The sequence below is a fragment of the Labrus mixtus genome, chromosome 4, assembly GCF_963584025.1.
Source record: "Labrus mixtus chromosome 4, fLabMix1.1, whole genome shotgun sequence".
NCBI lineage: Eukaryota > Metazoa > Chordata > Actinopteri > Labriformes > Labridae > Labrus > Labrus mixtus.
Window position 1 is genome coordinate 5,206,127 of NC_083615.1, and position 26,857 is coordinate 5,232,983.

General features: G+C 41.4%; 1 protein-coding gene across 6 annotated transcripts; it reads left to right on the top strand.

The window, feature by feature from the left end:
• Positions 1–26,857, top strand: c2cd5 (C2 calcium dependent domain containing 5). Of its 6 annotated transcripts, none has more exons than XM_061035285.1 (30): positions 1–315; positions 793–899; positions 1,471–1,557; positions 1,720–1,891; positions 1,985–2,080; positions 2,239–2,394; positions 2,503–2,740; positions 6,029–6,192; positions 8,404–8,628; positions 9,035–9,123; positions 10,821–10,929; positions 16,312–16,426; positions 16,613–16,711; positions 16,821–16,932; positions 17,063–17,142; positions 17,685–17,871; positions 17,957–18,118; positions 19,505–19,549; positions 20,075–20,215; positions 20,291–20,354; positions 20,510–20,571; positions 20,768–20,866; positions 21,002–21,091; positions 21,205–21,283; positions 22,110–22,202; positions 22,676–22,708; positions 23,023–23,124; positions 24,366–24,559; positions 24,655–24,801; positions 24,896–26,857. In XM_061035285.1, the coding sequence occupies exons 2-30, from the start codon at positions 810–812 to the stop codon at positions 25,019–25,021; spliced, it is 3,456 nt and encodes a 1,151-aa protein (XP_060891268.1). In that variant the 5' UTR covers positions 1–315; positions 793–809; the 3' UTR covers positions 25,022–26,857. The 6 variants fall into 6 exon arrangements, with proteins under 6 accessions (XP_060891268.1, XP_060891269.1, XP_060891272.1 ...); XM_061035286.1 differs by having other exon boundaries at positions 23,053–23,124; XM_061035289.1 differs by lacking the exon at positions 23,023–23,124.

Sequence of the window (26,857 nt, forward strand, 5' to 3'; positions counted from 1 at the left end):
CAGCACACACTTACCCTGCTTGAAAACTCATTCATCATGCGCTGCACTCCTACCGGGCTAATGTTAGCTATTGGCCTCACGGGTTGAATATCAGCATGTCCAATAACGATTAAATAAGCAGGTCGTAAAGTCATTTACTTTAGCAGCTAATATACACACATTTATCTGGCTTTGGCGACACTTTTCCTGCTTGGTTTATGAGGAACACGATCGTGTTATGGGAGAGACACGGAGGTCAGACGAGCGGTTATCTGTCAACAGTGTCCGAGTAAAACGAGCCTGTTTTGACAGATACCTGTTTGTTTTGTAGCACTGGTAAGCATGAAACTGGGTTGCACTGGAAGTGGCAAAGATGATTTGCTTAGTACATAGGTGTTGGCGTGATTGTAAAAAAAAAAAAACATGGCCGATCAGGTAGAGCTAAGGAGGTTCTGACTGCAGTGCAGTTAAGTGGCTTTTGATGCTAGCTTTACTCTGCTAACATAATCTAGCTATAATCTGGTGCTGCGTTCATGAGCACCAGTTCAATAGCTAATTACAAACCCGAGTCGATAAGCTATTTTGAGATAAAATAGAAGCAGGGAACTCGTTATTAGTTAGCTAGTGAGCATGTAAACAGAGGAATGGGCTCTCCATGTTGTCACTAACATATGTCTGTGTAATGAAGAGGCCCACTTGTCAGTCTGTTAGTGGCAGCAGCAGTTTATTGTCATTTTTAAGTCTGTAATATATATATATATATATATATATATATATATATATAATGTTGGTTCTGGTGTCATTTGTTTCCAGAACATCTCAGGTGAACCATGCCAGGTAAATTGAAAGCCAAAATTGTGGCAGGGCGCCACTTGCCTGTGATGGACAGAGCCAGTGACCTCACTGATGCTTTTGTAGAGGTGAGTGTATTTTCTTTTAAATCTTAATTATTAATATCTGTAACACCATATTAATAGATGCGTGTTGTGTCTCTTCCCGTTTGCCACCAAGAACTCTGGACTAATAACTCTGAAGCTATCTATTCAAAAGTACACTCAGTTTACTGCACATTTCAAGTTTACTTTTTCTTTACATTTTATTTTCTTTACCATTTTGTTTTGTACCTTTTGCACTATTTAGAATTTATTACTGTAAATATTATTGATCTTATTTTATTTGATCTTATTTTACCTTATTTTATTTTATCTATTTTACCTTATTTTATTTTTACCTTATTTTATTTTTATTTTATTTTACCTTATTTTATTTTATCTTATTTTACCGTATTTTATTTTATCTATTTTGCCTTATTTTATTTTATCTTATTTTACCTTATTTTATTTTATCTTATTTTACCTTATTTTATTTTATCTTATTTTGGTTGTATTGCACCGTGGGACGGAGACAAACGCAATTTCGATTCCACTGTATGTCTGGCATATTTTGAAATTGACAATGAAGTTGACTTTGACTTTGACTCTTATTCATCAGGTTAAGTTTGGAAACACAACTTTCAAAACTGATGTCTTTCCAAAGTCTCTCAATCCACAATGGAACTCAGAATGGTTCAAATTTGAGGTAAAATGCGCCTAAACTTTTGTTTTTAAGCATTAAAGGTAGTGGTAGCTTTATTTAAATGCATCACAAAATGTCCAGAAAATTAATTTAATTCCAGCATTTCTAACACTATTATCACTGCTCCCTTCTGTCTTATTTCCCTGTTATTCTCTTGCCGTGTAGGTTGATGACGAGGACTTGCAGGATGAGCCGTTGCAGGTTACTGTGTTGGACCACGACACTTACAGTGCTAACGATGCCATAGGGAAAGTTTACATTGACATTGACCCGCTGCTGTGCACTGAGGCTGCCTCTGTCATCTCTGGCTGGTTTCCAATATATGATACCATCCATGGTACATGAATAAACTTATCTCACTGGGATTATTGCACAGTTTCTTTATCTTTCATTCCTTATTATAATGCATTCCTTCTGTCATTTTCTTTAGGTATCAGAGGGGAGATCAACGTCCTCGTCAAAGTGGAGCTGTTTAACGACTTGAACCGATTCAGACAGTCTTCCTGTGGGGTCAAGTTCTTTTGCAGTATGTCTAACTTCACTTTTGGTTCACAATTCTTTGTTTGGTTCAGACGCTTAATGAGGGCGCCAATAGACAAGGCATCTTTTCCTTTGATGAACTGTGTATGTTTCGGTGCCAAACAAGGAATAACACTCTGTGTGGTGTTTTATTGTCTGTGGTAGCCACATCTATTCCAAGGTGCTATCGGGCGGCGATGGTGCACGGGTTTGTGGAGGAACTTGTGGTGAATGAAGATCCAGAGTACCAGTGGATTGACCGTATTAGAACTCCTCGGGCGTCAAACGAGGCCCGTCAGAGACTCATCTCTCTTATGTCAGGTAAGAAAATTCACTGATTCTCTTCATGTTGGGTGTGCAGCAAAATCAATGTAGTCTTACCGAATTGAACCCTTTTATTTGTCAATCTGTGTTTTACCTCTTTTATAGGAGAGCTGCAGAGGAAAATAGGGCTCAAGGTGCTGGAGATGGGCGGGAATGCAGTGGTGGGCTACCTGCAGTGTTTTGATCTGGAGGGAGAGTCTGGGCTGGTGGTCCGGGCCATAGGTACAGCCTGCACACTGGACAAACTCAGCTCAGGAAGTGCTCCCAACACCAACACACATACACACCCTAACACAGCCCCTGCTTCCAATGCCTGCAATTCCCCTTCCAAGGACGTAAAGGAGTGAGTATGAAGCACCAACACAAGCATGGACCCTGCCTCTTTTAATGTGGCGTTTCACTGCCAATATAGCTTGCGAGAATGGGGGAAAGATGATGTGTGTGCAGGAGAGGGAGAGCGTGTGGGGGCTAAATGTATTGTATGCTGTGCCTGTGTAAAGTGTAGCTCGCAGTTACTCCTGTGTGTGTCTCAGTATCTTTGATTCCCCTTTGTAGGTTGTGTGTCACATAATTGCATTATTGCATCATGGAAATAATAGCACACAACATATCCTGAGACACACACATGTACAGTACACACACAGCCACCCTCAACCCCACCACCTTCTTTGTCTGCTCTTTTATCTTCTCTTGCATGTTTTTTTTTTTTGCATAGCATCTGCATGTTCTAGTGTCACATCCTTTAGTATCGAGCTAACATTAATTCTACTGTGCTTCTACAAGTATGCTTCAGGACTTTGTTTTGGCCATTGAGTGATTAGCTCGTGCCGTCATCCATCATAACTACGGCTGAGTGCATGTGTGCCTCTTATCTGCATTTATACACTATATTCTGTGTCAGCGGTATGTAACCACAGTTTGTTGAAGACGTTGATGCCCTTCCTGTTAATGGAATTATAAGACAAAAAGATTGTTTTCATTAAATTATACAGCTAATAAAAAATATTTCTATGCATATTAATGCATAGAAATATTTTTAAGCTTAATTGCTCTCTAAATTTGAAGTAGTTACTGAACATTTTGAAGGAACATAAACTCAGTCAGTTAATGTGTTATTGATTATTGGCTTTATAAATAAATTAAACGTTAGATGGCACAACTTTTATTATTTGTTGACAGTATTCAGCATCTCAACTAACTAGTACACTTCTCTGATCCATGAACTATAACTATCTTTATTACCTATTTAAATTAAATACAACAGATAGCAGACTTCAATTCATTAATAATTTTTTCTTTCATCAAATTATTCGACTGTAAAAAAACAGATTTCTTAATTGTCTTTGATTTTACCTTTTTTTGAAGGAAAGCAGCAGATTCTTTTTTTAGAAGTTGAAACTAAATGTTTTGATTTCTTTCAACAATTAATCCATTTCAAAAACTGTTTTTCGTTCATGGTCTTGTTTCTCTTTCTGTTGAAATTAGGTGCTTTTTATCTGGGTAAATTTTTGTAGAAAATCACAGTGTGGTGCATAATTATTCAAACCCTTGACCTTAACACATGTTACAACTGCAAGTTCAAATGGATTTGATTGGGGTAACAAATTGAAAGCTTCTGTTTGTTTTCTTGGATTACTCTTAACTAAGATCAGGTACTACCAATTGCTCTCTGGCTAACTTGGCAACAAACAGCTGTCTGCTTTTTGGACTGCTTTTGTTTTTTAATCAAATGGTAAAGAGCCCCATTAAGTCAAGTCTTTCCCACAAATAGACTTTTTTATCGGTATATGATCACCATCTCAGATCGATAAAGTAATAGACGATCTGCACTCGCTTTATACCTGGTGTGTAGCCTCTGTATGCTCTGCAGGTAGAGAGAAAGAGAGAGAGAGACGTCCGCTATTATGTCTCTTAAATGCATTGATTGTGGTGCGTCATCTCATGTTTAATGTGAACCTCCTGATGCTCTGCTAGTGGAATCGCTAGTGGAACATTTAAAAATGGGTTGCCTTGTTGTTTAGGCAACTTCATTAAACTTACTGATTGCAGATAAAGATAGTCATAGGTGAGGAGGACACATAATGGCAGAGAGCGTGGCGAGACCAGCTGGGTGCATTAAGAGGAGAGAAAGTTGAGGGAAGCAAGATGATAGTCTTTTTTTTTGTTGTTGTAAAGTTTTATTTTAGAGATTTTATGCCTTTATTTAGAGATAGGGATTCAAACCCGGGTAGTCTGCTTGCCTCTGTACATGGGACACGCGCACTTACCACTAGACTACCAGCGCCCCAATTGAAATCTTTTGTGAACAATGAGCCCCCCCTCCTCTCGACGCAACAGGTATTCTGTCATTCTGTGGGAAACTCTGAAATCTATTAGAATTCTAAGACGTTGTAAAATGTGGAAATGTCCAAGGGGCTGAATTATTGTCTAAAGCACTATACATTCAGTTTGTCCTTGTGCCTGTTTGGGTATTATTTATGGTGTTTGCATCCCTTCTGTGGGAGACTGAAATATTTAGCTTACAGCTGTGCATGAGCTACCTGCTGCTATCACATGGCTTTGAATTGAAAAATATGGGCAAAGACAGGGAGTAAAAACATTTTTCTTTTTTCTTTTTTTTTGTCTCCCTTTTCACTCTGTTGCAATATTGTGGTCTTGGTTCTTGTATGCGTCTCTTTCTCCCTCCCTGGCTACATTTGGATTGGGACGTTTCTTGCCGCTTGTGTCCAAATTGGTCCTCTTGTCTTCCTCTCTCTCTGTGTGCTGATTGGCCCAGGTCTCCCCTTGCCCACGGATGCCGCTCCACCCACAACAGCCCCGTGCATTCAGCCTGCAGCTCCCAGAGACTGTCCCAGAACTTCTCTGTCTCTGTTCCCACTCTCATCTTCACCGGTACGCAGAGGCAGGGAAGGGATATAGACACAGGGAATAGATATAAAGTAGGAGAAGTAGAGGATGATAATTTTATGGATAGAGAAAAGCAAATATATTTTTTGCTGGAGTCTGGAGGGTTACGGTCAAGCAGAGGTGGAGGAAAAGGCATCAAAACAAAGAAGACAGACTCTTATATAACATCCTCCACCTGGGTTGGCAGACAAGTTCCCTGCTGCACCAGTCTGCACTTTTTCTTGCTGTACTTGCTGTTTGCAGCAAAAAAGGGTTTAAGGTGTGGCTTTAGCACAGATGGCCTGTGATCTTGGTCACCTCTTTTTTTTTTTTTTTTTTTTTTCCTTCACTCTTCTGGGACACATGCTTCAGCTCATCATCCTTGTTGAGTCTATCCCTCGTCTTTTGCCGTGTTGCTTTCTTTAGTTACGTGTGTCTGTGTGTTTGTTTTGTGTTAATGTCATTATTTGCTTTCCAAGCTTGCTTTTTTTTTTTTTTTTTTTTGGTTCTCCAGCCATCCGTAGCACCTCAAACACATCTCACCCAAAGCACACACACAAAAATCACATCCACATTAAAGCAGACAACTTCCCACTTTGACGGCAACCCTGACTCACTCCCATATATGCACACACACACACACACACACACACACACACACACACACACACAAACACACATGCTGCGAGGGTGAGGTGGTGACTGACGTGTGTGTGTGTGTGTGTGTGTCATGTTCTCCTGGCAGGCCGGTATTTGGGGAGGACCTGCTCTCATCCTCTGGCCCGCCAACCCCTTTCAGAGCCCTCCCCACCTCCTCCTCCTCTCCTCCCCCCCCCTTCTCTCCCTCCAAGCCATGCAGCCGCCAGTCCTCATCATCAGACACAGACCTCAGTTTGACGCCCAAGACGGGTAAGAACATGTGACCTGCCCCCCCCCATCCCCCTTTCCCATTCTCATCCCTCCCTTCCCTTAACTCCATTGTGGTGCTACTCCAGTGGTGGTTTTTGACATTTTCTTTCATTTATTTTTCTGTTATTTTACATGTTTTCATGGTTAAGTTTAACTTTTTTTTTTATTACAACCCTTTTGTAAATACTTATTAAGCTTGGTCCCATCCTCCATCTCGTCCTCAGTGGTCTGGTGTGTCTTCTTGTTTCTCTCTAATGAAAACAATCTTTCTGCTTATGTAGAAAAAGCTGCTTAATGATTTGAAGACACACCAGATCTCTGTATTAGTTTTGTCCCCTTGTTGTTTTGGTCTAAGAAGCACTGTGTCTCATGAGGGGCTGTTGTTGATCCAAGGTCATATTTTGGTTAATCATTGAGGTAAAGGTAAGGTTGGTGAAACTCTACTTCCAAGGGCGCCTTGATGACTCATTTTAATGCAGGTTCAGCAAAATCTTAACTGAAGAACAGTCCTGGAGAGGACCAGAAAACCCAGAAGGCGACCTCCTTTCTTGTTTTCCTTCTCTACTTTTATTATTTTTCACGCTTCTCTCTCATCTTTTTGCCAGTTCTCTCTCTTCTTCTTTTAAAATATCCTGTATTCTCCCATTCCTATCACTAATTTGTGTCACCTTGTCTATCATCATCCTTTACATACCTATTTTAGCAGAGCTGCAGACCTTGCCCTTATCTCTTATTGTCTTAGGACTGATGTTGGGCCCACTAATGTAGTTTCCCTAGCTGGAGAAATAGTCACCAAGCAGACCTTGATAGCAGTATAGCCTGCTAACTATTTGCAGAGGTCACGGTTGGGTCGTACCTTGGTTTTGGGGTCACAGTTCGATAAGTGAGCATTCACACTAGGCAATCCGTACAGTGCCCAAACACGTTTGACCACTGTGAGTGCTCAGTGCTGTGCTCAAACATTATGCACCTCCTTGGCCCTGGCAAGTTTGGTAGAAGTGTGCTTTTGCACCATATGGTTGCTCATGCACAAGCACAGCACAGGAACGTGGTTTAATCAAGAAACCCAGGATCGTAAGAGGGCCGTATCTGAACAAAACGACTCAAAATAAGCCATAAAGTCAGTAACGTTGAAGTCATGTTCTCTGAGTTCTCCATTGTTAGACTAGAGAAGTTTCACTGTTCCGCTATCATACGGTTTATGGCCACTATTTGACAGCTGCCCGAAATGTTCTTTCATGTTGCATGAGCTGGAAGTCGTGAAACAATCAAGCCCCCTTAAATGTTAAAATGTTAACCGAACATTGTGTTTGTTTTTACTGTCCCTCTTGGATGACATACACTTTAGCGATGATCTTTAAGCGCTGAACTATACCCTGTTGGGCCTGGAGCAGTGTGTGTGCAAGCCAGGGGGACTGGGGAGGGGGGCGATCGTGCTTCAACACGGTACGAGGCAACTGGGCGCGCCCTGTGAGTTCAGTTCAACAGGCGAAAAGTAACAAAACGTCCCAGATGCATATTTCTAGGTTTCTCTAATTTCTTCAGAACCGACAGTAAGGCAAGCTACAGTTTGTTCCATTTTGTGTTATGTAGGAATACCTGAGATAGTCGATACAGCCTGTAGGAAACATTAAACAAAAAAAAAAGAAAAATTTAACAAAATTATGCAAACAGAAAGGAATAACATCTCCTGTTTGAAAATATGAAATCAAAACAAAATCAAATATAAGACAAAATACAACATGTGCCCTCAGGAGCAATGTATCATATTTCTGATTTATAAAGTGTTTGGTCACATAGTTGTTGGTTAACAGAGGCTGCAGCAGTTACACAAGTAAAGGAGGATGGACTGCACATGGGATGGGACATTATAAAGACACTTTTAATACACACTGAAAGCCGGGGTCCTCTCCTACTGCATATAGTGTTATAGCCTTAATAATATATTAGCTACTGTAAAGTCTTCGACTCTCTCTGCTCCCACATCCAGCACACACATAATGTCCTGCTGAGAATAAAGTGAAAAATAATGACAATTCAAATTCATCAGGCTTTTCTTCTTCTTTGCTATTGTCCCCTTTTCTCTCTTGTCACTTCCTCCTCCACCTTCTCTGTCATTGTCCTTTTAACCTCTGTCCTTATTGTTCTGCCTTTCCATTCTCAATGCATCTGTTTTTGTCTTGCACCCTCCTTCTGTTTCCCGCTGGATAGAGGTCTCCCAGTCAGTGAGACGCAGGCCTGGGATCTTCCTCTGCCCTAGCTCCCCCGCCCTCTCAACATGCACTTTGCCCCTTCCTGGTTCTGGCTCAGTGAGCTGTGTTAAAGGCTCTGTCCCCACAGCCGCCACCCCGCCCCCTCTATCCACCATCCGCTCAGACTCGGCCTTGCTGAAAAAGAATTTGTCCTTCTCAGAGGACCTGCTGCTGGCAGCCCCCGGTACAGTAGGACTGCTGTGTGTCATCAAGTAACAACTTCAAAACAGTGTCGCGTTGGCGCCTCTTTAGAATATTGAGTCAGCAGTAGGACAAGTCACACCTGGAACAAGTTGACTTGTGTTCTCAGGAGAAATTACTCACATGCATGGTGTGATTACCCAGAGTTCACTTCTAAGGATTCTGCTACCTAAGCATGTGGTTTGACATGTAAGAATGACCCAAACTTAAGCCAGGTCTAAATGTCATAATGAAAATATAAAGAATAGGTAAGGGTGATTATAAAGTTAGTTTTGTAACTGTTCACTTATGCATTGAAATAATAAACTGACAGTTTTCCTGGATTTCTGCTCCATTGACCTGTGTGTTCAAAATGTGTCAACTGAAGCCAGACTCTCCTCTGTGATCAGGAATGGGCAGTGGGGGCAGCGTCGGCAAGGAAGCGGGGCCTCTGAAGGCCCTGCTAAGACAACAGACGCAGACAGCTCTCGAGCAGAGGGTACGATGACACTGGACAATCACACATGCTCACTCGTGTATTTCCACACTTGCTTTAATGTTCTGATATTTAACACTGCAAAAGCAAGCCTGAGTTTCAGTGAATTTTACACAAAGGGCTTACAGTTACTAATTGTCACACACTACTTTTCACACTGCTTGTTTCTTCATAAATATTATCACAAATCTACACTTGGGGGGGTGTTTAATAGGGAGTGGGTTTGTGTAAGAGCAAGTAATGTTCCCTTTCTTTGTCCTCTTGATTACTTATGCCACTCAGGGAGCGTCCTCCTCTGGGTTATTAATAAACACCGGGGTATGTCCCATCAGTGTGACACACTGTCTCTTCACATTTCCCCCTAACTCCCTGACCAGCCAATGGCCACCACCAAGTCTGAATCAACTCCCAACCCCACCTCTCCTCTGCTGTGTGTAGATCTCGAAGGGGACGGCTGGGTTGAGCAACATGGCACTAAGTCCTTGTGACTGTTTGTGTGTTTGCCTTGCGCCCACCACTCCCCTAATAGACTTGCAGACATGTAAGGCGGAGGGGCTGGAGGCTAGGAGTTTGAGTTCCCTTTATGCGTGAAGGGGCTTGCGACTGTGTGTGTTTGCCATCTGGTAAATTGTGTCAATCATCTCCCTCCCTTCTGACTGCAACGTAGAATGAGCACGCTCACCCCATCTCATGATTCTTGCGCCTTTGCTCCGATGAGAAGAGCCGTCAGTCAAATAATTGACCATCTTCCTTCCTGGTGTACTGGACAAGAAGGAAAGAAGTGGTAGTTCCACCTGATTTCTTCTCATCACATATATCTGCATGGTTGGAAATCCCAATACCCCTCAGGTTTTTCTTTTAAGGTGGTCATCACTTAACCTAAAAGGAAGAGATAAGAGAGATGCAAGCAGTCCCAAGAATTTCTAGCTCCTCGTGTCAGCGACTGCATGAATGTGCATCACATTGTTTGACTGGCCACAGAGGACCATCTGTTCTTTAAATGGACAGAGAGGAGCATGAAAAACAGAGTCCTGATCCTCAGCCAGGACTGTGTGTGTTTGTGTGTGTTTGTGTGTGTGTGTGTGTGTGTGTGTGTGTGTGAGAGTTTTCTTTACTATCAACTCTTAAGTCTATTTAATGCATTTATATAGATTTGAAAGGATTGAATAAATCACCAAAATATAAAGGATGTATTAATCATATGCTTCCTCAGTCACTTCCAGATCTATTTCAAATGCTCCTGAGTTTGTGTAGGCTGGAATGTATTGAGTGGGGGGTAAATCTTGCATGGCGAGGTGTGGGGGGCGCAATTACTGTCGATCCTTGCTGCATGTTGGCAATTTTCCTGACAATGTTAGCTACCATATGTTTAGACACAGAAGTCAAAGATACAGTAACAGAGTTTGTAGGACTAATGGAAACAGGTATATTAAAGCCATCACATTTCCTATACACCAACACAGACAGTTTAGAGTTAGTAACATTATTATTGTTATTATTCTCTAGTGCTGTATATTTTAAAAAAATGTATTTGAAATCCATATATTTTACTTGTTATAGTCATAGAGGCCCAAATAGATCATGAGTTCAAACTTTCAACTCAAACACTATGACAGTTTAGACCTCAAGCAGCAAATGCACATAGGACAAAATATATCTTCCCCTACTGTCAGTGACTGGTTCTGTCTTTTCATCTGCAGGAGTTCCCCTTCTTCACCTTGACGTCTTTCCCGCCTGGTTTTCTGGTTCATGTTGGTGGAGTGGTCAGCGCTCGCTCTGTCAAATTGCTGGACCGTATACACAACCCTGGTGAGTTGAGCATGCACAAACATAGTCCAAAAGTGCAGTTTATCTAAAGTCCTGTGCAATTACACGAGTGAGTTTCTCCTCCTACAGTTGTTGTGTTAGTGTCCGGTCTTGTTGCAAGTGGCTTGTTAGTTTATGCTGCCCATTTTCTCTTGTGTTGATGAACAGTTCTCCTGTGTATGGTCCCCAGTGCCAACCTGTTTGATTGTTTAGAAACAATTATGTTCAGACATCAGTAATGTGGGAGTCCTAAAGCGGGTGAAAGCTGTTCCCGGTCAACACTTTTAGCATGAAGTTAGGACAGTGTCAAAAATGTTCATGGATCGGGGCAACTTTCACCTCGGTTTGACTGACTGGCTTAGTGTAATGTCTAGTCTGTGCTGGTCATGTGAGGCTGTGAGTGTGTGTGTGTGTGTGTGTGTATATTATGTGTATATGCTCTGGTCACAGTTTTGTTGTGTGCTGTGGTGCTGCCCCCTAGAGGTGAAGCTGCAATAGTGGTGCATGGCTCAAGTCTGTTGCCTGCTGCTTCTGTTGTGTGTTGTTTGCTGCAGGTGGTGCTGTGGTGCATTACTTTGATGTTGTATTAATGCTCTCTGTCTCTCTGAGATTTCAAGAGGCTTCTAATCCCTGCATCAGTAATATCCTTATCCTTACATGTTGTGTGTGTCCTGTGGACTTCTGTACATCTGTGCAAGAAACAGCCATGGTCAGAGGCATTCTGTCTTGTTCTTTCATTAAGTCGTTTTGTGAACGCTATGATAGGCCTGTGGGATGAACTGAGGTGAAATGTTAAGGGCGCAAAGTTCAACTTGATTGCAATTTCTTTCGAGAAAATATTTTCTGACAGAATCAGGAATGTTTTCACTAATTGAGAAAGACTCATGGGAAAATATGTTTAAGATTTATTATTTTCAATTAAGTCAAATTCAGTCATTCTGTGAAAAAAACTGATGTGTCTTAATTGTAGCTTGATTGGTTTGTGGAAATTATTCAACTGTAAGGTAATCAGATGTTTGATAATTAGGCCTCTTATCTACCTGTTGAAGCTCTTAGGCTTTGTAAATTCAGTTGGGAGCCTTATATTAGGGCTTCACTGATGAATCTTGACTGGGTTAGGATAAGCAGGGTTCTTCACAGAGGGACTTAAGGGGGGATCAGCAATCCAAATCGCTTTAGGTTTGCGCATAGTTATAAATCGTTCTGAGGAGAGCCGTGTTCACTGTTGCTTTAAGATAAATGACTATAGCCTTTTCATCGTGCAATTCAGCTATACAGCGCCATAATGCATCTCCAGCGACATTACGCATTAAGACCATGCAACAACATATTAACAGAATGCAGCAGTGTAAAATCCTGCAGTGTCCACACCTACAGAGTGGGGTATCAGGGGTAGTAACAGAGGCGTGACATGGACAAGGCAGGATCAGCAGAGTCAGCGGGGAAGAGCAGTATGTGTATGTGGAGCTCCCCGCTGTGCCGTGCTCCTGCAACGCCAAAACTTAATGTGAATTCTACAGACTTGAACACCAATTTTACACTGCAACATGATGTACAAAGACGTAATGACGGCTCAGCTTAGTTACGGTGCTGTTGCGGAAACGCAATCTGAACAGAGCTTGTAACTTCCTATTGGGAGTCTTAATAGGGCTTATATCAACCTGAGAGAAACATAAAAGGTGCCATGTGGAGTGTTTGCCAGTGGTACATGTTTATTTGTTTTATGCACTCTGAGTGAATGCAATACGTTCTCCATTGTTTCACGCAGTTCCACTATCTTGATCATAGGTAGTAACTTTAACAATTACATTTAAAAACAACCGCTTTACAAATTTATAGATTTACATGATCCATTTTGGTTTTCTTGCACCTTTTTGAAGAGTACAGATCATAAATTAGTTAGACTGCTACTGCATGCTTCTTTTTTGTGTTATATAGTTGCATTGCTCCTTAAGTCTTTTAAAGATGTTGTCAAGGCCAGTAGCTTTTTACCTGAATATAGTGTCTTTTCAAAGTAACCGTGAAGTGGTGTCCTCCATGCATAGTAAAAGTGAAGTGCTGCTGTTGTGCTGTGCTTGGTTGTTAGACTGTCTCTTCTTTTCTTTTTCTCTCTTTTCTGTACTAACGGTGTGTTCTGGCCCAGCCTTGGGTAACACGCGCTCATACAAACTGCTAGACTGGAATAGTGTCACCGCAGGTATTTCCCCCCCTTTTTCTGCTCTCACCCAAGGAATGGTGGCAGCTCAGTGAGGCACCCAGTACTGACATTTAACATCAAACATCAGATGATCCAAATATCCTCAAACAAATGAATCCCAAACTGGATAGTGTGATCTATGAAAAGTCACAAATTACTGAGCTGCCACCCTCCCCTCTCTAATCTGTGTGAGTGTGTGCTGAGCTGAGTTGAGCATGCGCTGAGTCCCCACCCCACCTCATCCAGCCTTGCCTGGCTCCCCTGCCCCCCCCCCACCCAGCTCATCCTGCTGCACAGCAGAGCTGCAGCTCTGCCCTAATGTTGTCCCGTCGCTGTTCTACCGCTTTCTCAATCGGCATCAAGGCCAAACCTGTCTAGACCGGAGGAGGTTTAGGAGGTTTACTCTGTGACAAAGAGCCACTGATCTGGCATGTGCAACCCTGACTCACTGGGCCGTATTCATACTGAGAGTGATTGGGAAGGAGGGATGGATGGATGCATGGAAAGCAGGCTGATTGGATGAGTTGAGGGAAATTTTTAAAAAATAGATTGGGGATGGAAGAAAAGGTGTGAGATGGGGAAAGAAGGAAATGTGATTGCACTCAGTATTCTAAAACTCCAAAACTAGACTAGATTTGATGGACTCTGGTGAATGAATATGGCCCTTCTCTGCCCATGAGCACATGGTCATGAGCGTGCACGTTGGTGAGCCTGTGCCTGCGTGACATGCTGCTTCTGGTTTAAAGGAACCCACTTTGTGGGCCCTGATGCCTGACCATTAATCATTATTCTTCATCCACTCAGTTGATCTCCCTTTGATTTCCCCCACATTCATTTCTTCACCTTTTTAACCCTCAGCATTTGAGTTGATCTTTCTTTGTGAGCTCTGTTAGCATGTGGCCCTCCCAGGGAGTCATGGGGTACAGCTCAATACCCGAATCTAGCTAATCTTTTTTTTTTTTGGTTCTGTGACTAAGAACTAGCAAACCAATGAGTTCAGAACTGGCTCTCCTGAACAATGTTAATAAAACAGAGGTGGTATTGGAGCAGTCCTCATGAGCCTATTGAAACACACCCATGGTTAAGCTGTAATATGATGAAGGCTCAATCCTCTTGAATTTAAAACCTTTTCACCAGGGTAGTAACTTTTACAAATGTGTTTTGTATGTATTTTACTATTTAACCAGATTTTCTTTCTAGAATCAGACCACAAAAGTGAAAAATGCACTAAAAGCCTAAATTTATAAGTCACCTGCATCCTTTCTCTCAGTGCGGCTGGCTGAAAGGAGTTGTAGAGTAGAGAGTGAGACACCATGTAGAAACATACACCTACCCATTGACTTTGCCTTCATCATCATCATTCTCCATCTCTCATGACATCATTCTCATTGTCACTTTGTATCACAAACTTCTAGTTGGTTTTTGCTTGCTTTGATTCACCATTTAACCCATAAACCATCACAAAACACAAACTGTAATTTATGTAGTCTGTTTTTTTTCTTCTGGTAAATCTAAGCTGTCAGGTTACACTCATTATTAGTCACAAACAGGGGTGTGCGATATTGACAAAAAAAACAAAAAAAAAACACCTCGATAATTTTGTGGATTTTGCCGATAACGATAATTGACTATATGTTAAAAAAAACAACAACTTGTGTTAGTAAAAGTTTTGTATTGTACTAGTTTGCTCTCGCTAATAATATATTGGATGTTGTCAGAGACATTATCAAGAACTAGGGCCCGACCGATATGGGATATTTGGCGCCAATACCGATATCAATAGTGGGGAGAAAAAATATCTGATATGGATACATTGGATGATATATTTCTTTGATCTATGTTCGATCTGTATAAATAGATATACACATTTAATGTGTTGATCCCTCCGTTATCAAACACTTGTAGAAAAGATATACAGCGTAATGTAGACTAGATGGTCACTCAACTGGAAAATAACCTTTGAAACTCTGAAGAGTGATGATGCATTTTGTAATCCACATAGCGCCCTCTGCTGGTGAAAGAGAACTGCTAGTGTAAAAATAATCAAATGAAATGCTATTTGACCGGTAAATAAATCTAGTCATATGGGCGCATATCTGCGACAGAATAAGTCGATACGATAGTCATTTGATATTCTAATATCGGCCTGGTGGATTAATCAGTTGAGCTCTATCGAAAAGAACTTTTTAAAGAAAAATTCGCCTTATTTATTAACTTAAGACTTAATCACTCAAGTAAACATAATAAAACAAACCAGAAATCACCAGAGCAAGTGTTGAAACGAAACAGATCAAGTATGAGTAAACCATTTCAAAGTGTCCTACAGGATTTACTTTGTAAAATATTGCACCAAGACCAACAAAAACTATTACGTTAGCATTTTAAACTAGACTAGACGGCATGTAACCTGGGTTCAAAGTAGTAACAAGTTTTTTGAAAACATCCTAATCAAACGTTTGAAATGGAGCCATATCCTTTGCAGTGTAATTGGTGACAGCGTTTGTTATTTCTGTTGCCCTTCTTGTTATAAGGTACGCTTGTTGAATGACTTTGCCAAAGTTTTCTGAGTGTGTTTTTGCTTTGCTGATACCTTAGCTTGTCGGTCGTGGTCGACCACTCACCCCCCCCCCCCCCCCCCCCCCCAAAGCTTTTCATATTCTTCATATTCTGTGCGATGGTTAATTTGTAGATTGGTGAAATAAGTTATTTGTCGAACTGTCTTTAACGTCAACCGCTTTCGGACATAGTCTGCAGATTCAGATCCATCTTTTCAAAGCCAAAACGCCTTGATGCGAGTCAGGATGAGCAGCGTCTAGCAATTAAATGTAACAACGTTGATTTTCGAGGCTGGTGGTGTTTGTGTTTTGTCTTCTGGCGCTGTTTTTTTTACTCATTTTTTTTAACTTCAGCCTTGCAGGCAGCTACTGAATGTGTGGACTTTGAAGGCGTGTTTTGATTGTATTTTGCAAAATGAGTGACCTACTCAATATTGTTTCGCACATCAAAAAGACAACAACTAAGATATTATCTTATACAATATATATCGCACACTCCTAGTCACAAACTTTCAGATTTCCTGTTAGCATGTTTTTAGTTTTATTAATGCACTGTTTAGAGTTTTGATTATTTAGCCAATCTATTCTTATTTTTTTGAAAGCTGTTTGATTTCAGGATTTTGTGTTTTTCAGATGAGCCAGAGACTCGTGATGCCTGGTGGGAGGAGATCCGCCAGGAGATCAAATCTCACGCCAAAGCTCTTGGTTGCCATGCTGTTGTGGGTTACAGTGAGAGCACTAGCATCTGGTGTGTAAACATATTTACATTCATGTGAAAATACAACATCTTTATCCCTTTTTGCCTGCTTTTCGCATTTTTAAATCACTTTAATAAAACCAGTTTCCATTTGTCTTAAACACACATGGTGTCATCTCTTGTTTTTCTCATCCTCTCCCTGTTTGTTCTCTTTTGACCCCCCCCCCCCCCTCACAGTGAGGAGGTGTGTATCCTGTCAGCATCAGGCACAGCATCCATCCTGAACCCTCGGTTTATGCGTGAAGGCTGTCTGGACATTGGAATCGCAGACCACAGGTTGGCACGGCTCAGAGACTGAGCAAACAGACCCTTTTATGTGTGTACAGTGTGTATCAGTGAGGATCGTATTGAGGCTTATACCAGATGGTGTGTGTTTGTTCGCCAGGTTTGAGGAGCCGTCTCCCCCGAGCTGTGGCTTCTGTCACATCCCATATGATGAGCTCAACATGCCCTTTCCCGCTCAACTCACCTACTGTTACCACTGCAGACGACAAAAGGTCTCAAATATATTTTTTATGTTTGGCTAAATCAAAGGCTTATTACAAATCATTGGTTGTCCATTGAATCAATACAGCCTGGTGAAAAGAAGAATGAAGTATCTGTATTAATTGTCCTGTTTTTCTGTAGGTTCCTGATGTGCTGTTCACAACAATAGACTTGCCGTCAGAAGCATCTGTCACGGGGAAGGGCTGCCTTATCCAGGCCAGGTTAATAATCTCAAAGTGAAATGGTTCAAACCCCACATATCATGATTTCTTAACCTGAGAGAAACAAATCAAATCAAGTCAAATAAAGCATATACTGTTTCTTATACCACAATGCCTTAAACTATAGAATTTAGTCTTTGAAAAGTCTCAAAATATCAGTCTTGGTATCAATAAAATCCAGCTAATCTAAGAAAGGGAGCCAGAAAGTAAGGTTTTCTTTTACAATAATCCTGCACGAATAAAGCCCTGGTTAGTTCTGCAGTTGAGGTTATTTACGGTCCCTGTCACTATTGAAGAACATTTGGTATGCTGGGTGCCATGCTTCACATTGAAATAATAGAAAAGATGATTAAGACATTCGATGCTTTATATCAAGTCTGATAGCAACATAGATGTTTTAAATGACAGGGGTACCTAAGTTCTCCGATTCAGCAGCCACACCTATGTCCTCTGAAAATATTTTCCCAGTGTTAGAATGCAGGCTCTCATGCCAGACACAAGTGACTTTCATAAAATAAATGCCGTTGTTAATTGTGTTGTAGGCTGTGTCGACTAAAGAAGAAGGCACAGGGGGAGGTGAATGCAACAGCCATCTCCAACATGCTGCCTTTCATGGAGTACGAGCTTCACACACAACTGATGAACAAACTGAAACTGCGGAGCATGAACGCTCTGTTTGGCTTGCACATACAGATCAGTGTCGGAGAGAATATGCTCCTGGGTCTGGCTGTAGGTAGACATAAGTTAAAAGCTTAATTAGCCATACGTGTGTTTTCTGCAACACTGTCATTTAAATGTGTGTGTGTGTATTCAGTCCGCTACAGGTGTGTACCTGACAGCCCTGCCTGCACCAGGGGGCATCCAGATTGCAGGGAAGACTCCGGGAGACCTGAGCAACGACCATATCTCTACCATCCAAAAACGGATCAATGACACCATAGCCAAGAACAAAGAGCTCTATCAAATAAACCCTCCGGTGAGACGCACAACACGTGTAGCACCGCCAGTTACTCATTCATCACTGCAGGTTAAGTTTCTGCAGTGTTTTTCTCCACCCATTCGCCAAAAACAGAAAACATAGTCCATATGAAACCTTGAACACAAAAGTAAATACTCTTAATAGAATGCTTTCGTTATTTTTTTGTTGTAGTTTTGTAATTTTTTCATCTTTTTTGTAGCTCTTTTTTAAATTAAGGAACTGTATTCATACAAAAAATGTTTTAGGGTTTGAGTGCAAACATATAATAATGACTTATGATTTGTTCCTCTCAGTCAGTGGGGTTTGTATGAGGTACTTGTCAATAGTGAATGTTTTGAGGTGCAGGTCAGCATGGCCTCTTATACTGAAAGAGCGGACAGTGTGCCAGCTGGCGAAGCTCAGCTATACATCACTGCAGACGGAGCAACTTGTTCCAAGTAATTTAGTTAAATTGAAGAAAAACTAAAAAGACAATCCAGATAAGTGTAAACTATGGCTGAACAATATTAGAAAAAGCTGTAATAGCTATATTTTTCTTTCTGCAATATATATTGTGATTAAAAAAAAGGAAGTTATACCAGATTAAAGCAGTATCTTTTTCTGTACATTAAATACAATTTCTATAAATTTCAAACAACTACACTTTTAATTTGGGTCTTTAAGTTATTATCAGATTTCAAATCTAATCCCCACCTCTTACTTTCATCACACACTGGGTCCAGCCCTGTAACAGTGACTGCAGGGCGCACACATGGACTAGAAAGAGGAAAGGTGGAGCGACTTTCTTTATCAACTTCATAAATACACTTGTGGCTCTTAATTGAGTTATTTATACCTCAAGTTGAGTCATGCATTATTTACCTGAACAGCTGACCAGTGTGCTGCAGGTTTGGGAGCAAGTAGGTGTTGTGTCAAGAAGATAGTGCTCCAAGAAAGTGACTACTTGCTTATGGAAAATTAAAGCGCTGGGAATTTTCTCTATATAACACACACTTGACCCAACATTGTTTCTTGGGTTGTGTTTTTCTAAAAAATTAGCTAAACATGGTACAAGTTGTCCCAACCGACCGCAGCGATGTATAGCTGAGCTTCTGTGCCCGCAATCTCGATGAAGAGTCAGAGCTCACAGACATCGACTTTGGCCAACACACTTATCATTGACGCGTCCCTCATACAGCCTCATACCATCCCTTCATTATGGTTGTATTTTTCTCTGTGATTCTTTTACACAAACACATTTGAAACAGGTCCATTATTTTGGCTATGGTTGTCTCTGTTCCAGTGGTAAAATTCTGTACATAATCATACATTATTCAATAAATGTAGTGTGTTTATGTGAATCGTGATAAACTTACCCCTCTTGTCTCTCTCTGGTCGTTAAAGAAATTATTTGCCCTGGACCCTGAGGTGTTCTGCGGCATAAACATGGTACTGAACGCGGCAACTTTTAGCTGTGTGACACAGCAAAGCATGATGAATACTTCACTGTATTAATCAAAAATACTACACTACTTTGACTATTACTGTGTAACAGCTCTTAACTGGGACAAAGGGACTATATGTAACCCACTCCAGAGTCACCTCTAGAGGGCAACCCACTGTAGACTGTATCTGTGTTCTTGTATATTTATTATGACCACCTACCCCGCCCATTCACACTCACCTGTGTATGTTTGTGTGAGCGTACCATTCCTTCCTCTTCCAGATTCATATACACATTAACACCAGCTGTGTGTGTAACATTTGCAGCTGACTGGATGCTTGAGTGAGTGAGTGAGTGAGTGAGTGAGTGAGTGAGTGAGTGAGTGAGTGTGTGTGTGTGTGTGTGAATTAACATAGTCTTTTTACTAGCGAGACAGATGTGAGATGCAGATGTGGGCTGCTGCTGTGGTGTTCTGGTGAACAATTTGACATCTCTCATGATCAGGCCTCGTGTCTCTTTTTTGCCTGCAGGAGCTGAACGAGGAACTGGTTGGTTCTCCGATTCCCGAGCCGAGACACCGATCCAGACTTTTTCGATCTCACTCGGAGAGCTCAGACGAAGTGTCTGAACTTGACCTCTCCCACGGCAAGAAGGATGCCTTTGTCCTGGAGGTATGTATCTAAAAAAAAAATACACATGTAACTATTTCCAGCGACAAGAGTAAGCATTGACTTTTATTTCCACAGATTGATGACACTGACGCTGTAGAGGACATCCACTCCCTCCTCATTGATGCCCCCCCTCCCTCAGGTACTCTCAATCTACTCACTCCACAGCAATGACGGCACTTCATCACACACTGCTCATGCTCAGTGTGTAACCTCCTGAATGAGGCGAGGTAATAACTTTATTATACATCTGCTTCCAACATCCTTGTTTCAATTCCCACTTTTTTTTTTCTTTAGGCTTCTACAGCTGCAACACTGAGGTCATGCCTGGAATAAACACCTGGACTTCAGGAGTTCAGGTTACCCTCCGTTATTTACTGTCACTTCCTTTACGTACACAGCAAACTGTGCATTCAAGAAGCTAATAGGAAAGAAGTAATATATTGTGGGAGCATTTTAATGCATGCACAGTGGGCAGCTGCACATGCTTTATATCTCATTATCCAACATAAAAAAATGTTTTAATGAATATGTGTTTCTATTAATATCTTCCAGATGTTTACATCAGTGAGGGTCTTCAGGCTGAGTAATGCAAACCTTACAAACCAAGGCTTGAACAAGATCTTCACTGACCTCTGTGAGAATCTGCTAAAGGTAAGTAACACAAGCGGTGCTGCTCTTATCTTTTATAACAGGCATGAGAAACTGTTTCACCGTTTATGGCCTTTTGCTGCTCTGTTTGTGTTTTTGAATGAAGAGATACAGATCAGTTCCCTGTGTTTGTTACAGAGTTTCTACTTTAAGTTGCGCTCGATGATTCCCTGCTGCCTTTGTCATCTCAACTTCACTGTAGCAGTGCCAGAAGACGAACTTATACAGGTGAGAAATGTCCGACTTTGCCTGATTGTTTTGCATCAAGATAAGACTTGATGGTCAAAATAGAACCTTTTCTTAATCTGTAACTGTGCCTCTGTTTATCTGTATCCTCCCAGGTCGCAGTGACAGCAGTTGCTATGACCTTTGACAAAGACCAGACTCAGGAGAAGCCAGCAGAGAAGCCCATCACCAAAGGTCCGTCCTGTTTGGGGAGATAACTTGTTTCAGTGACATTTTTATTGTTTTATTTTTCTTACACAAAGGATGACAGATACCTTGTAAGCATCGCTCACTTTCAGTTGCAGCTTGCTAAGTCTTAGGGAAATCCACTTTTATAGCAGTTTAAATATATTTTCACATCTTTGTATAAACAACATTTTCCTTGCACCACAACAAGGGCTCATAAATATTGATCCACTGCCGGGCTGAAAGTAAATTGGAAGTTGTGAATTTTATTTATTCGACATTTGTTTACCGGGAGGTCCCTTGAGGTGGACATTTTATTTTTCCAGGGAGACCCGATCAAGACAACACAGCACTTAAAGTTGAATTAGAAATAAAACAGAGATCGCAGAAACTAAGAACAAAAGGGGAAAAAGTTGACCCTCAAACAAAAATAAGGTCAATGCAATTCCCAGTTCTGCAAATTTTCACATGGGTCTTTTTAAGATCATTTTAAGACAGAATTAATTTTTTTGATGATTGACGAAGCGATGAGTAAATTACACGGATTAGTACATCTGTATTATTCTTTTCTCTCATTTTCTGAGTCCAGTAGTTGAGGAGTAACCATGCTTCGATAGGCTAATATCAATATTTAACAAACCTTTAACCGCAAGAAGAAACACAAAAATGCTTTTATGAGTTTGTTCCAGTTTTAGTGAAGTAAGGAAACAGAACTATCCTCTCAAGACGAAGCTCCTCTAAACGTTGTAGCCCATTTGAGAAGAATCACGTCGGCTGTGTTTCTGTGTTTGAAATCGGGCTAAAGCCGCCTCATGATTCTCTGTGTTACCTTTAGGATCTGGTGACACTGAAGAGCAGCTTCAGTTCTCCATGGAGCTGTGCGCAGACTCATCTCTTGCCAACTCACAGCCATCATCCAAAATCTCAGGTAATCTTTAAACATATTTTTTATAACTCTCTGACCTCTTTTCTAGCCCCCCCCCTCCCCCCCTCACTAATAGGCATTGCCCATCTCCTCAACTAATGCTCTAGGTACAGTCTCTTTATTCACTCCAGCTGCAAAGCTCTGCCGCAATCAGCTGGTTATGGTTCATTCGGAAGGTAAATAAATAGTGATGTTTCAAAGCACTTAAAGTGAGAAGTTGTGTTTTTTTGACTAGACGAGATGTCATCCTTCTAACTCGGTGTAGCATACCTCCCTTCACTTGAACAGTAACAACAGGAAGCCAGCAAGTACTCACTCTAGAAGGTGTTTTTTGGTGTGTGAACATTATTAGATTTAGGAAAGGCAAAATACCTAGTGCTGTGTGACCACCTCGGAACGGTCAAAGGTTTCTTCTTGCTTTTCTGTCAAGTGCACGGACAGACTTTGGTCTCTTTCCCTGTGTGTGTGTGTGACAGGTGTCGCAGAGAGTTCAAACATCTCATCTAGAGGTAAGCCTCAACCATTCTCAACTGTACCATCTCCCTGCTACCAAAACTACTACACTGCCCTGTTTTGACTTTTCATCCTTTAGTCTCGGACAGTTGTCCTGCACTGCTCCCAAACCTCATCCACTTTTGTTCTTTTCTTTTCGTTTTTACTGTGTCCTGTTTGTTTTATTTTGTTTTTCTGTTTGTTTTTGTTTTTTCTCTTGTTGTGTTGTTGCGTTTATGTATGTTTTGGGTGTGGGCTGTGTCTTTTTGTGTGCGTGCGTGTGTGTGTATGCGTGTGTGTACTTGTGTGTACGTGTGTGTGTTCTCTCCAGCTGCCTCCGTTGATTACGGTTCCTTTGCAGACAGATGCAGCACCTGGCTAGAGCTGCTTAGGCTGAAAGCTCACACCATAAGACGAGGATCAGTTAAGACAAGTAGGAGGACACAGTCTCTCACAAACACAGAACACACGTATACAACCAATCTTACACAACAAAGTACACACACACACAAACAAATGCATACGTGCTCGCGCGAGTGAGCTCAAACAGCCCTCCATGCTTGCCGCTGGGGGGAGGGCGGAGCATCTTACACCAAGCTCCGGCTATTTTTGCGAGAGTGTGAAAGTTGAAGCACCGCCCCTCAGATTGATCAGCAAATCAGCAGCTTGGCTTTGAAATGCCTGTAGCCTTGGTAACCATGATTGTGATTTTATAAGATTTTTTTGGTTGCTATCAGCGTGCTTGTTCTTCGCTTGATCTGTAAGCACTTTGATCACAGTAACACGATTTCTTTTTTGATTTTTATCTGCATTGGCATCAGCGAATTGATCGCAGCTGAGAAGAATAAGAAATGAATCGAGTTAAGGATGCAAGGGTGTACTGTACATGCGCAAATCACATGTGGTCGAGACACACAGTGGAGTGGGTGGTGGCACTGCTTTTCTCTGTAAGATGTGGTGTGATTTCTAGTCCTCCTGTGCACTGTAAGTGAACTACCATCTAACGTGTGGCTCTGAAGGTTCCTGGTTTGATGGATGTAAAAGCCACTTCAGGTAAAAATTGCAGTAAAATGATGGAGCATCTTTCACACTCTGGCTCGTGTGTATGTGCCCAGCTTAGCTCATAGCTGTCTCTGTCCGTCTTCATTTCTCAAACCTCTTTCCAAAAACGCAAACAGATCAATATTCCTCTCATGCACTGTGCCTCACTTTACTGCAAAGACTGCATTCACACACATGTAAATGTACACAGCTGTGCCCAGGTCTGTCTGTCTGTCTGCAGACACTGTTTAACTGTCTCGTCTGTTTGCTCCAACTGCATGCCGTGCACGGCAGCACATGCTTTCCCAGTGATTGTCTTGGCACCGTGCATCAACAACACTGCATGTCAAGTCACACATGTTCCTCACACACACAGACGACTGACTGACTCGCATACAAGTTCACACACGTTGGTCCGTCCGTGCAAATGCTAGCAGCGTTGCATTTTTTGCACCCACATTCCACATTCACATTCCTTTCTGCTTTTCAGTTCATGTCTGCTTATGATTTTTCAAACATACTTGAGGGTTTTTTTTTTTCGGTCTCTCCATTCTCTTTTTTTCCCCCTCTCCTCTCCCTTCTTGTTTTGTTTCACATTCCCCTTTTTGGACCTGCTCTGTTCTGAACATCCAGTCTCGTCTTTGGAGCGCTCCAGTCCGCTGCCTGATGGACGATCCCGCTCGCTGCGCTCTACACGCTCGTTCGGCGGCAGTTCAGTCACTGTGGTGAAGATGACGCCACTCTCCTTCTTACCTGGCACACGCATCATTAAATACCTTGGGATCATCAACATGTTCTTTATCAGAGAGACTACTTCGTTGCGAGAGGTAACACTACTAGGACAGGTCACATGCATAGGCCATAAAATCAGCTTTTGCAACGTGTGGACCTGGACCTGTGTTTGTGTGTTTGTCCTCTGCAGGAAGGCGGGGTCAGTGGCTTCCTTCACTCGTTCATAGCAGAGGTGTTTGCGATGGTTCGAGCCCATGTAGCAGCCCTTGGTGGTAACGCGGTGGTTTCCTACAGCATGAAAGAGTGTGTGTTTATGGAAAATCCAAACAAGAACCAGGTACTCTCACAAAGTAATATATATCATTAATACACATCCTCAGAGTTAACTGTTTTCCCACGGTTTAATCTTCCTGTCTTTGTTCCTTCTGCAGGCCCAGTGTCTCATAAACGTGAGTGGCGATGCGGTCATTTGTGTCAGGGAATCGGACCAGGAGGCCACACCCTCAATGACTAATTCTGCACAGAGCTGCAGCAGTGAAACAGACACAGCTACATGACAGTGAAACGGAGAGCTGTGCTTTGTCTGCAGGACATTCAATCCGAGTGAACACTCTCCCGGAGTCTAGCCGTCCAAATATGAGTCATTTTTATCTGCCTTAAAACTCTGTAAAAGATCCAAAGGTTTGGACACAGGTAATAAAGAACAAGTTCTCACACACACTCAGATACATGCGGTCTGTGTTGATATAGGAGTAGAGGATGTTCCTCTTTGTTTTTGTTTTTTATAACAGCGAGCATTTGTGAAGGAGAGTCTGATGTACCGGTAGCTATTTGGCAATATGGTCATCTAAAAACGTTGAGGGTGAAGCCTACTGCCAAAGTATCCCTGCTACGTATTAACAACCATCCATTTCGGCCATCTCTTTGTGCGTCAATGCAAGAGACGCCTGAGGCAGCTATAACTAATTTGTCCGTCCACAGTTCACAGTGGGGGGTCATTACATGGACATGCCAATAGGGATGCAAGTAATATTCAGAAGTGTTAGGTGGACTCTGTTTTGAGTTTCTTTCAGAATAGAGGCCCATCTGTTGACTGGTCACCTAATAACTGTATGAAACAAGGCATTCATTCAAGTTTCAACAAAACAGGTGCTTCCCTTCAAAACTATAATTCAAACCTAACTTGAGAATTTTTAAGTTAGAAATTGAGAAACCTGGACTCGCTTTTAATACCATTTTCTGATCGTTATAGATAATTGGTTTACACTTTTCAAGTTCTTTTTGTATTTTATTTAGATTCTGTTGATTGCTAAACATCATAATTACTAAATGTTATCTTTCTCACACAGGCAATATCCTAATGTTAATCAAATGTACTCATTAAGTGTCAAATAATAATGTCCCAGATTATTCTTTTGTATTTATTGAATGACGATTCAAATTTAGGCCACGAAAACAGAATTCTGAAATATGTTTTTATATCGCAGGAGTTTTCCTCAAAAGTTGCAGGGAGTGCGATGGTAAAGGGTGATGGGGGGGAAATGTTGGATGGGTGAAATATCATAAATGCAGTCTTAGTCATGTATTTGGCCATTTGGGTTTGGTACACGGGATAATACATAGAAAACAGTCTTCAAAATGTTTCTGGTTGATTTCTACTTTACTCTGTGTATATAGGGGCAACCTTTGCAGGATCAGTTCCTCTTCTTGCTGTCTGTGTCAAATTTAACTCACCTTTGTGAAGCCTCTACACTGTCTCTTTTGAAATCATGTTTTTAATAATAGTCATGCTACTGATGAGTCAATCATTTATGTTCAATACTAAAAAAAAAAAAAAAAAAAGCATCTTCTGGTGGAGGTGACACCTGGAAATATACCATGTAAATGTCTTCTCAAATCAGATTTTAGTATTTTTGTAACATGAAATATATGAAACCTTTACGGCTTATTTGCCTGTGCAATGACTTCCTGATGTTTTGATTGGCTGTGTCTGAGTATTAGTGGTACTCTTATCTCTTGTTGTGATCAGTTTCTAATATTTGTGTCTAAAACTTGAATGTACATATTTAGATGCTCTTGCTTTCTCACTAGCAGCATGCAGATCCACTTCTATTGCCATAAATCTGTATGCTTGCTCGCCTGGTTTAGTCTTGCACAATAAACTCAGACGAACCAAGATGCATCTGTTTGATCATCATCTATGATAAAAACTGCAAACAGACTTTTGTTTCTTGGTAGACAGGAAGAAAGTCAAAATGAACATTACACTGCAGGCCCGCTGCTATGTGATGCCAATATGAACCTTTCAGCTGTATACGAACAACAGGAAATTGCTCATACCAAAGCTCTTTGACTCGTATTTGTTCAAGAGTAAAGATCTGCTACTAACAATC

Coding starts and splice junctions, on each gene's coding strand:
- c2cd5 (XM_061035285.1), top strand. CDS start 810: ATGCCAGGTAAATTGAAAGCCAAAATTGTGGCAGGGCGCCACTTGCCT. Junction 6,193..8,403: donor CAGTTTGACGCCCAAGACGG/GTAAGAACATGT, acceptor CCCGCTGGATAG/AGGTCTCCCAGTCAGTGAGA. Junction 17,872..17,956: donor ATATGCTCCTGGGTCTGGCT/GTAGGTAGACAT, acceptor GTGTGTATTCAG/TCCGCTACAGGTGTGTACCT.